At 43.4% G+C, this 12265-nt stretch overlaps 1 protein-coding gene across 2 annotated transcripts in view; it reads right to left on the bottom strand.

The window, feature by feature from the left end:
• Nucleotides 1-5798, bottom strand: part of LOC109873709 (signal peptide peptidase-like 3) — a 45442-nt gene extending 39644 nt beyond the window's left edge. For both annotated transcript variants that reach the window (XM_020465384.2, XM_020465385.2), the window contains exon 1: nt 5233-5798. In XM_020465384.2, the coding sequence (XP_020320973.1) occupies nt 5233-5258 (26 nt within the window). In that variant the 5' untranslated portion in view covers nt 5259-5798. The remainder of the gene's footprint in view (nt 1-5232) is intronic.
• Between the last annotated feature and the right edge of the window lie 6467 nt (nt 5799-12265).

Genomic DNA, 12265 nt, shown 5'->3' with positions numbered 1-12265 from the left:
ATAATTTGAATATTCCCCTCTGGTCACATTTGGGATAATTTTTGTACTTACAGAGCATTCGGGAAGTATTCAGACCCCTTGACTTTTTCCACATTTTGTTACGTTACAGTATTATGAAATTGATTCAAATGTCGTTCCCCTCAATCTACACACCATACCCCATAATGACAAAGCAAAAACTGCTTTAATAAATGTTAGCAAATGTATTAAGATTTTTAAAAACAGAAACACCTTATTTACATAAGTATTCAGACCCTTTGCTATGAGACATGAAACTGAGCTCAGGTGCATCCTGTTTCCATTGATCATCCTTGAGATGTTAACACAACTTGGAGCCCACCGGTGGTAAATTCAATTGATTGGACATGATTTGGAAAGGCAGACACCTATCTATAGAAGGTCCCACAGTTGACAGTGCATGTCAGAGCAAAAATCAAGCCATGAGGTCGAAGGAATTGTCCGTAGAGCTGCGAGACAGGATTGTGTCGAGACAGATCTGGGGAAGGGTACCAAAAACAAATGTCTGGAGCATTGAAGGTCCCCAAGAACACCGTGGCCTCCATCATTCTTAAATGGAAGAAGTTTGGAACCACCAAGACTCTTCCTAGAGCTGGCTGCCCAGCCAAACTGAGCAATCAGGGGAGAAGGGCCTTGGTCATGGAGGTGACCAAGAACCCGAAGAAGTGAGAACCTTCCAGGAGGCCAACAATTTCTGCAACACTCCACTAATCAGGCCTTTACTGGTGGAGTGGTCAGACGGAAGCCACTCCTCAGTAAAGGAGTGGCACCTAAAGGACTCTGACCACGAGAAACAAGACTCTGGTCTGATGAAACCAAGATTGAACTCTGGCCTGAATGCCAGGCGTCACGTCTGGGGGAAACCTGGCACCATCCCTACTGTGAAGCATGGTGGTGGCAGCATCATGCTGTGATATTTATCAGCGGCAGACACTGGGCGACTAGTCAGGATGGAGGGAAAGATGAACAGAGAGTAAAGTAGAGAGATCCTTGATGAAAACCTGCTGCGGAGTGCCCAGGACCTCAGTCTGGGGCGAAGGTCCACCTTTCAACAGGACAACAGCCCTAAGCACACAGCCAAGACAACACAGGAGGATCTCTCTATACTTTGTTCATCTTTCCCTCGAACCTGACTAGTCGCCCAGTGTCTGCCTCTGAAAAATATCCCCACAGTATGATGCTGCCACCACTACCTTTCACCATAGGGATGGTGCCAGGTTTCATCCAGATGCGATGCTTAGATTTCCTAATATTGTTTTTTTTTTTTAAACAGGCCAGAGAATCTTGTTTATCATGGTCTGAGAGTCCTTTAAGTGCCCTTTGGCAAACTCCAAGTGGGCTGTCATGTGCCTTTTACTGAGAAGAGGCGGAGTGCTGCAGAGATGGTTGTCCTTCTGGAAGGTTCTCCTCATCTCCACAGAGGAACTCTGGAGCTCTGTCAGAGTGACCATCGGGTTCTTGGTCACCTCCCTGACCAAGGCCCTTCTCCCTCGATTGCTCAGATTGGCTGGGCAGTCAGCTCAAGGAAGAGTCTTGGTGGTTCCAAACTTCTTCCATTTAACTTCTTGACGCTACCCATCCCTGTAGCGGATCATTTTCAAACTTCTTCCATTTAAGAATGATGGAGGCCACGATGTTCTTGGGGACCTTCAATGCTGCAGACATTTGTTTTTGGTACCCTTCCCCAGATCGGTGCCTTGACACAATCCGGTCTCTGAGCTGTACGGAAAATTGCTTCGACCTTATGTTTTGTTTCTGCTCTGATATGTACTGTCAACTGTGGGATCTTATATAGACAGGTGTGTGTGCCTTTCCAAATCATGTCCAAACAATTGAATTTACCACAGGTGGACTCCCAAGTTCTAGAAACATCAAGGATGATCAATGGGAACAGGATGCACCTGAGCTCAATGTTGAGTCTCATAACCTTTTGCCATCTAAAATGTCAACCTAAAAGCTGTCATTAATGGGGTAGTGCGTAGATTGATGAGTGAAAAACATTTTTTCTAAAATGTTAGAATTTATTCAAATAATTCACTCCTATTCACTTACCTAGATAGCTAGCGAGCCAGCCAGCTAACGTTACGCTAGGTAAACAATGAAGCATAATCACAACTCATGATGTTACTACCCTGCATGAATCTGCAGGTAGCTGACCAACCACATTCAATGGAAGCTAGCTAACATTAGACTGTCTGTGTGGGTGGACCAATTCAGTTTGTCCGTGATGTGTACGCTGAGGAACTTAAAACTTTCCACCTTCTCCACTACTGTCCCGTCGATGTGGATAGGGGGGTGCTCCCTCTGCTGTTTCCTGAAGTCCACAATCATCTCCTATGTTTTGTTGACGTTGAGTGCGAGGTTATTTTCCTGACACCACACTGCGAGGGCCCTCACCTCCTCCCTGTAGGCCGTCTCGTCGTTGTTGGTAATCAAGCCTACCACTGTGGTGTCATCCGCAAAGTTGATGATTGAGTTGGAGGCGCGCATGGCCACGCAGTCGTGGGTGAACAGGGAGTACAGGAGAGGGCTCAGAACGCACCTTTGTAGGGCCCCAGTGTTGAGGATCAGCGGGGTAGAGATGTTGTTACCTACCCTCACCACCTGGGGGCGGCCCATCAGGAAGTCCAGTACCCAGTTGCACAGGGTGGGGTCGAGACCCAGGGTCTCGAGCTTGATGTCGAGTCTGGAGGGTACTATGGTGTTAAATGCTGAGCTGTAGTCGATGAACAACATTCTCACATAGGTATTCCTCTTGTCCAGATGGGTTAGGGCAGTGTGCAGTGTGGTTGCGATTGCGTCGTCTGTGGACCTATTGGGGGCGGTAAGCAAATTGGAGTGGGTCTAGGGTGTCAGGTAGGGTGGAGGTGATATGGTCCTTGACTAGTCTCTCAAAGCACTTCATGATGACGGAAGTGAGTGCTACGGGGTGGTAGTCGTTTAGCTCAGTTACCTTAGCTTTCTTGGGAACAGGAACAATGGTGGCCTAGTGGTTTGAGATCGTTGGACTAGTAACCGAAAGGTAGCTAGATCGAATCCCTGAGCTGACAAGGTAAAAAATCTGTTGTTCTGCCCCTGAACAAGGCAGTTGACCCACTGTTCCTAGGCAGTCATTGAAAATAAGAATGTGTTCTTAACTGACTTGCCTAGTTAAATAAAAGGTTAAAAAAAATAATAATAGGAAGACAAGCCAATGAGTATCTGTACCTTGCAAACATGACAAACTATTAAAAAAAATATATATATTTTTTTAAATCATGAAAATCTCCACAGTCCTTTAATGATTACAAGCACACCCATAACATGATTCAGCCACCCAGAGCATCCAGGGTCAAGCTCCCCATCAAAGGGCACATCGACAGATCTCCCACCAAAGCCAAATCTGGGACCCAAACCAGCACTCTCGGACACCGACCCAAGCTCCCAACCACAAGGTCACCAACCATCTAAGACCCCCAACACAGTTCCCGAGAGCTGCCCCTCAATCATCCGAGATCCTCCTCCCCCACACACACACACACATTTTTTTGTCATCTTGCTAGGTAGTTATCGAGCTGTGGCCATCTGGCTAGTATTATCAAGCCAGATGGGCTCCCAGGTGGCACAGCGGTCTAAGGCACTGCATCTCAGTGCTAGAGGCATCACTACAGAGAGGGTCTCTGTATTTGAATCCAGGCTGTATCACAACCAGTCGTGATTGGGAGTCCCATAGAGCGGCACACAATTGGCCCAGCGTCATCCATGTTTGGCCTGTGTAGGCAGACATTGTAAATAAGAATTTGTTCTTAACTGACTTGCCTAGTAAAATAAAGGCTAAAATAAATAAACAAGGGCTTTCTGCAAAATAGCAACATTAGTGCAGCTAGCTAACTAACATTAATCTAGACCAAACCTAAGCAACAACCACAGACATGCAATTGCCCAAAAAAAATGACTGCCGCCTTCTAGTTTGGAATATTTTAACAAGGCTGAATGGCTGACGACTTCAAGGTCTTTGCTGTGTTAACACAAAAGAGATCGACTGCCGACGTTTGACAATCCTACCGGTGTGTCTGAGCAAAAAATGTTTGCCTCCACATCAATACTTAAAAACAATACTAACCATTTAGATGGCACATAATTTGACTTTAATTATGCCATGATCTGCAGCATAGGCCTTCAATTAAAAACATCAAATGTACAGCTAAAGTGGACAAAATGACCCCATTTCCAACTGCGAAAAATCGACAAATGACACGGATGGACATGTTATTTATCAGTCTACCTAATATTGGTCTGCATGGCACACTTGCTATCACACATACATTTTTTTTTTTAGAAAACTATTATTCTGGCACATTACAGTAGGGATTGCAATCAGTTAGTTATAGCTAACAATGAGAAAAGATAAACCCCGATGTACAGATCAATGCCTTACTTAGCCAGCTAGCTACTCTTAGGAAGCAGATTATTATGATGGACAATCAAGATAACAAGCTAGCTAACGTTAGCTAAACAAGCTAGAGGTGTTGACTTGCTAGCAAGCCAGCTGCGCACGTCATTAACAAAATAAAAATGGATGACTCAATAACATAGCTATTTCTCTCCGACTTTATAAAACACCGGGCGTGTCAGAAATGTATCACAATGACAACATAATTATTCTGTGAAAAGTTAGACATTCCATGAATAAAGCCGGTGAGCTTTTCTGCTAACGTAGCCTGGCTAGCAGGCGTAAACTGGTTCGGTAGGCTAGCTACGTTCATAGGCTCCCTTTGTGTGTAACTGGCTAACGAGATGTAGCAATAAGATATTTATGCATACAAAACAACTGATGTTGACGAGGGGCTTACAAGCTAGATAGCTAACTAAATAATATTATTTTGGTAGGAGTTGGCGAACTAACGTCAGTTATATACAACCTTACAGATTCGTCTACCTTGTATAACCATTTCCGTATGACCAATGAAATGCCAACATTAAGACGAGCAGCTAAGTTAGCTAACTGGCAGATAGCGAGCTAGCCCTGTACTTGGACCGTAGTTAGCTAGCTCAAGAAGACAATTTGAAAACAGGGCCATCTAATTCTAGTTAAACAAAATAGTGGCTGATTTATTTAGGAACGATGCAGGTTGTCAACTAGATCTGTAAAAAAAAAAAAAAAAAAAAGTACATACAGCAGTCAAGTCAGGCTATTAGCCAACTCGTGCAATGGCTATACCTATGCGCACTCACCAAGAAGAGTAGCCTTGCTCCGCCATGTCACCGACGACAACAGTCAGTGGTGGGTTTCCGCGACTGTTGAGATTCGGTTCCCTGTGGCCAAAACGAAGGACCTGGTGGACAAAATTTCCGCCTTTACTTCAATATGTATTTTTTAACAGTTACTATTTGATAACAACATGGCGATGTACCCCAGCCCCCATCTAGCAAACACTAGTAGAATAGCTTCCAATCGAATGACAATGATGGTTTGCTAGCTGGCCAAGACAAAGCACCCCGATAAAAACTGTATATTTCGTCAGTTTCGCGAGTGTCCGGCAGTCTCACTGCCCTTACAGGCCCGAGTCTCAAATGATCCTATACTCGCTGAAAATCCATATTTAGGAGTGTTTTCTAGCGTCTATATTCATATATTCCCGAAGTCTGCACCATCCGCTGTAATGGATGCCGCGCAGACAGCTTTGTTTTCTATGGCAAGCCAGTCGTGTGCACGCGCAATATCGCCCTTGCTAGTAAGATTTTACGAGTAATTTGTGTGCACTGAAGTGCAATGGAAACACGCGAATATGCGTGTATTCATTCCACCGATTCTGTTGCGAAAGTTTCTTAAACGGAACGAAACGGGGAGGGACCTTCCTGAATTTTTCCAATAGAAACTCTTGTATTTTTAAAATGTAAAATGTTTTCTTGGGAAAACATTTATTCGACACATTTTGCCATGGGACACAAAACAATTGTTGCAGTTTTATAACTAATTCTACACATTTTGCAAAGAGAACATGTTGATTTTTTAAGCTAATTTGCTGCTATTCTAAACCTTCTGCTACGAAAAGTCACTTCTGAGAGCTGCATCACATTTGGTCAAAACCCACGTTAGTTGGCCGTGACCACGTTTACATGGACACCAATATCAAATCATATGTTATTGGTCACATACACGTGATTAGCAGATGTTATTGCGAGTGTGATGAAATGTTTGTGCTTCTAGCTCCAACAGTGCAGTAATATCTAACAAATTACACAACATATACCCTATACACACAAATCTAAGTAGGAATTAATGAAGACTACACATATGGACAAGCGATGTCAGAGCGGAACGGACTAAGATACAGTAGAACAGTATAGAAAACAGTATATACATATGAGATGAGTAATGTCAGATATGTAAACATTAAGTGACTAAGATATCGTAGAATAGTATAGAATACAGTATATACATATGAGATGAATAATGCAGGATAAAAACATTATCAAGTGACTAAGATTCCGTAGAATAGTATAGATTACAGTATATACATATGAGGTGAGTAACATTATTAAAGTGACTAGTGTTCCATTCCTTAAAGTGGCCAGGGATTCCTAGTCGATGCCTATAGGCAGCAGCCTGTAATGTGCTAGTGATGGCTGTTTAACAGTCTGATGGCCTTGAGATAGAAGCTGTTTTTCAGTCTCTCCGTCCCAGCTTTGATGCACCAGTACTGACCTCGCCTTCTGAATGATAACGGGGTGAACAGGCAGTGGCTCGGGTGGTTGATGTCCTTGAATATCACGTTATTATTCGGGATACTCAAGTAGGGTATTGTGTTTTTGAGTTGACACATATGGGCTTAAATTAGGAATATTCTGCTTATTCACGGATACAGGGATACTTGTGAAATCAGGATATAAACTACTATCCGGAGTACTGTGCTCATGTAAACGTGGTCACTGTTGCAGCAGCAGAGATACCACATGATGGAAAGCGCCTCAATAATGCTTGAGCCATTTTTGTGACATTTTACTCAATCAATCAATCAAATGTATTTATAGGGACTCCCGGGTGGCGCAGTGGTCTAGGGAACTGTATAGTGCTAGCTGTTCCACCAGAGACTCTGGTGAGCTCTGTCTCAGCCGGCCGCGACCGGGAGGTCCATGGGGCGACGCACAATTGGCCTAGCTTCGCCCGGGTTACGGAGGGCTTGGCCGGTAGGGATATCCTTGTCTCATAGCGCACTAGTGACTCCTGTGGCGGGCCGGGGCGCAGTGCACACTAACCAGGTTGCCAGGTGCACAGTGTTTCCTCCGACACATTGGCTTCCGGGTTGGATGCGCGCTGTGTTAAGAAGCAGTTGGGTTGGGTTGTGTTTCGGAGGACGCATGGCTTTCGACCTTCGTCTCTCCCAAGCCCATACGGGAGTTGTAGCGATGAGACAACATAGTAACTACTAACAATTGGATACCACGAATGGGGGGTAAAATTTAATAAAAAATGTAAAAAATTATTTATAAAGCCCTTCTTACATCAGCTGATGTCACAAAGTGCTGTACAGAAACCCAGCCTAAAACCCCAGGGGTTTCGAGCTTCATAACGAGTTTGGAGGGTACTATGGTGTTAAATGCTGAGCTGTAATCAATGAACAGCATTCTTACATTACATAGGTATTCCTCTTGTCCAGATGGGTTAGGGCAGTGTGCAGTGTGATTGCGATTGCGTCGTCTGTGGACCTATTGGGGCGGTAAGCAAATTGGAGTGGGTCTAGGGTGTCAGGTAGGGTGGAGGTGATATGATCCTTGACTAGTCTCTCAAAGCACTTCATGGTGTGAGTGCTACGGGGCAATCATCAAGTTTGCAGATGACACTACAGTGGTAGGCTTGATTACCAACAATGACGAGACGGCCTACAGGGAGTAGGTGAGGGCCCTCGGAGTGTGGTGTCAGGAAAATAACCTCACATTCAATGTCAATAAAACAAAGGAGATGATCGTGGACTTCAGGAAACAGCAGAGGGAGCACCCCCCTATCCACATCGACGGGACAGTAGTGGAGAATGTGGAAAGTTTTAAGTTCTCGGCATACACATCACGGACAAACTGCATTGGTCCACCCACACAGACAGCGTTGTGAAGAAGGCCCAACAGCACCTCTTCACCCTCAGGAGGCTGAAGAAATGTGTCTTGTCACCAAAAACACTCACAAACTTTTACAGATGCACAACCGAGAGCATCCTGTCGGGCTGTATCACCGCCTGGTACTTTAGGCAACTGCTCCGCCAACAACTGTAAGGTTCTCCAGAGGGTAGTGAGGTCTGCACAACACATCACCGGTGGCAAACTACCAAATCACTAGTCACTTTAAACAATGTCACTTTATATAATGTTTACATACCCTACATTACTCATCTCATATGTATATACTGTACTCTATACCATCTACTACATCTTGCCTATGCAGTTCGGCCATCGCTCATCCATATATTTATATGTACATATTCTTATTCATTCCTTTACTTTTGTATGTATAAGGTAGTTGCTGTGAAATTGTTAGATTAATTGTTAGATATTACTGCAAGGTATTACTGCAGAACTAGAAGCACAAGCATTTCGCTACACTCGTATTAACATCTGCTAACCATGTGTATGTGACCAATAAAATTTGATTTCACCATTCCAGTGTAGTCAATTGAGTGAAAGTGAGACTGTAGGGAGCGCACCATTGATGTGAATAGCATATTATGACCTAGCTCATCCTTAATAAATAAAACATTTTTTTCTATGATGATTAATGATCAATAGATGTTCAAATTATTGAAGAGAAAACGTAGCCTTGAACTAGGAAGCCCTTAATCATGACTTACAGTTCCATTACATACACATAAGAAAGTCAGCCATTGGACGAAGGCGTCTTCTGTAGGGGGGGGGGGGGGGGGGGGGGGGGGTTGTTAAGATCCTAGATCCTCAGTACTGAACATTTACGCCTTGATCATACCAACAGTGTCCTTGCATTTTGGTAAACCAGAAGTACATTAATTTCCAATGGAACGCTGCGCTTGCCTTGCAGCATTGCGTTGTAGAGGCAGTTGCAGTGAGTTCTGTGTGGTGCATACGTTGGGTGTATCGAACGTATGCATCAAGCTGTGTAGACGGCTTGACAGAAAAGGTGGCAGAAGGCGAATGTTGAATGTCCAGATGATGCTGCATATCATTTTGCGCCGAAAGACTGTCGGTGGAATCGAGGCTTAGCATGCATGGCTTGCGGTAGCCAACGGTTTTGGAAGCATAATAAGTTAAGAACCTTATCTTTCATATCAGCAATAAATCATTTTCAAAGCGAGACAACAGTAACCGTAGCTTGCAAACACCCGCGGAACCTTTGATGAGTATGTCGAACCACTATTGGCTGTACTGTGACTGGTTTGGCATGGCGGCTAGTTCAGATGGTAGCGCTAGGGCAATGTATATTGATAATGATGATAAAACCAGTAGTGGCTTGTTTTCATGGATGCCAAGGGAAGTCAGGCTTGCCCCCCAAAAATGCACCCCCCAAAAATATATATTTAAAATCATGTATATTTCGTCTCTCTGTGTCAGAATTTTTCTTCAGTTTGCAAGAGGTTGAATGTATCTCATCAGAGAGAGCAAGCAAAACAGCGCCCTTCTTTCTCTGTATGTGTAGGCCATCTATCTGATACTGTCTGGTTCCAAAGGGTAGGTTTATGACATTGCTGCCCGTACCATTGAATGCAATGGAAGCAAGCATTCGGTGTCCCTTGATAAAAAAATGTATAAAATAATAGCCAATCAGCCTTGAGCTAAACTGAGTGAGCTCAACTGTGAATGGTCCTGGCGCACCAACAAAAAGTGTAAAGAGAAGCCTATCAAATCTCACCAAGAGCCTATGTCATTGACAGAAACAACTTGAATTGTTTAATGTCATTGTAGTTGTGTTGTTGTCCTCCAGTGGCTAGCTAGCTTGCTAAAATCAGCCCTTTCTAAATTAGCCATGGATGAAGATAGGGATATGGACCTGTGGTTTTACTTCATTCTCCATACTGGCCAATGATTATAATGGCGATTCTGACCCAACCATTAATTAATGCATTGTGCCCCTAGCCTGAGAGGATGAAAGTTCAATATGTAGCTAGATGTAGTGTTTTCCATGAAAGGAAGTTAGGCTAGCGAACAAACATTGTGCCAATTGTGTACTGTATGACAGAGTGATAGACCATTTCCTCAACATGAAAGAGAGGAGGATGGCATTGGTGTTTCTATACAAGTGGGGTGAGTCAACATGTTTTTTAAAAAGAAAAACAGGAGCTGCCTCCACTATTTCAGCACCATTTAAACTTCAACATTTCAACATCATCAAATCACCTGTGCTTAGTCAATGTTGAAATGTTGAAGTTGAAATTGCAGAACGCACACATACACACACACACACAGAAATCAGAACCATGGACAGCCACATCATATTTAGCTTACATTGATTGGACTAAATTGTTTTTGGTATCTTTCAGTTGTCAATTTATGTGACTAAGCACAGGTGATTTGATGATGTTGAAGTTGAAATGGTGCTGGAATAGTGGAGTCAGCTCCTCTTTGTGACTTGTGGTAACTCTCGTGGTTCTAAATCAAGAGTTGTTTAGTGGTCCTAAAATGTCAGAAACATGAACTTTCTTGAACATTTAATTTTTTTTATTTAACCTTTATTTAACCAGGTAGGCAAGTTGAGAACAAGTTCTCATTTACAATTGCGACCTGGCCAAGATAAAGCAAAGCAGTTCGACAGATACAACGACACAGAGTTACACATGGAGTAAAACAAACATACAGTCAATAATACAGTATAAACTGAGTCAAAGTCAATATACGATGTGAGCAAATGAGGTGAGAAGGGAGGTAAAGGCAAAAAAAGGCCATGGTGGCAAAGTAAATACAATATAGCAAGTAAAACACTGGAATGGTAGTTTTGCAATGGAAGAATGTGCAAAGTAGAAATACAAATAATGGGGTGCAAAGGAGCAAAATAAATAAATAAATAAAAATTAAATACAGTTGGGAAAGAGGTAGTTGTTTGGGCTAAATTATAGGTGGGCTATGTACAGGTGCAGTAATCTGTGAGCTGCTCTGACAGTTGGTGCTTAAAGCTAGTGAGGGAGATAAGTGTTTCCAGTTTCAGAGATTTTTGTAGTTCGTTCCAGTCATTGGCAGCAGAGAACTGGAAGGAGAGGCGGCCAAAGAAAGAATTGGTTTTGGGGGTGACTAGAGAGATATACCTGCTGGAGCGTGTGCTACAGGTGGGAGATGCTATGGTGACCAGCGAGCTGAGATAAGGGGGGACTTTACCTAGCAGGGTCTTGTAGATGACATGGAGCCAGTGGGTTTGGCGACGAGTATGAAGCGAGGGCCAGCCAACGAGAGCGTACAGGTCGCAATGGTGGGTAGTATATGGGGCTTTGGTGACAAAACGGATGGCACTGTGATAGACTGCATCCAATTTGTTGAGTAGGGTATTGGAGGCTATTTTGTAAATGACATCGCCAAAGTCGAGGATTGGTAGGATGGTCAGTTTTACAAGGGTATGTTTGGCAGCATGAGTGAAGGATGCTTTGTTGCGAAATAGGAAGCCAATTCTAGATTTAACTTTGGATTGGAGATGTTTGATATGGGTCTGGAAGGAGAGTTTACAGTCTAACCAGACACCTAAGTATTTGTAGTTGTCCACGTATTCTAAGTCAGAGCCGTCCAGAGTAGTGATGTTGGACAGGCGGGTAGGTGCAGGTAGCGATCGGTTGGTAATGTAACTGTTTGTTGCATTCAATATGCTTTGTGGACTTCACCAGACAGAGGTTGCTCTCTGGTTTTGTGATGTGAAATGGAAAGTAAGTACTTCAATCTGTTGCATTTGACAAAAGCAATTAGGAAAGAAATTGGGGTGATTAAGGGAGCCAAACCACTGGGCTATGGGAAGGCCCTGATCATTACAAATAGTCAAATTCAGTAGGAGAAAGTTTTGAGATTGAACTCACTAAATGGGGGTGAGGTGAAAATGTCACATTCCTGGTGCTATGTCTAAACTGAGGGAAATAATAGCTGGGATGCCATTGGAAATTACCATGGAAGAAATGTACCACTTTAAGGCTTCCCTGAAAGGAGGAAAATTTATTGATGTGAATAGGATGAAAAGCAAAAAAAGTGGCAGTCGAGTGGACACTACAACTGTACTGTTACAATTGGAAGGGAACCTGCCGAATAGGGTGTAGCCAGGATCACTCAGTTGGAGAGT

Source organism: Oncorhynchus kisutch, linkage group LG29, assembly GCF_002021735.2.
Source record: "Oncorhynchus kisutch isolate 150728-3 linkage group LG29, Okis_V2, whole genome shotgun sequence".
Classification (NCBI taxonomy): domain Eukaryota; kingdom Metazoa; phylum Chordata; class Actinopteri; order Salmoniformes; family Salmonidae; genus Oncorhynchus; species Oncorhynchus kisutch.
The sequence above is the reverse complement of the archived record's forward strand: the minus strand, read 5'-3'. Positions and strand labels throughout refer to the sequence as shown.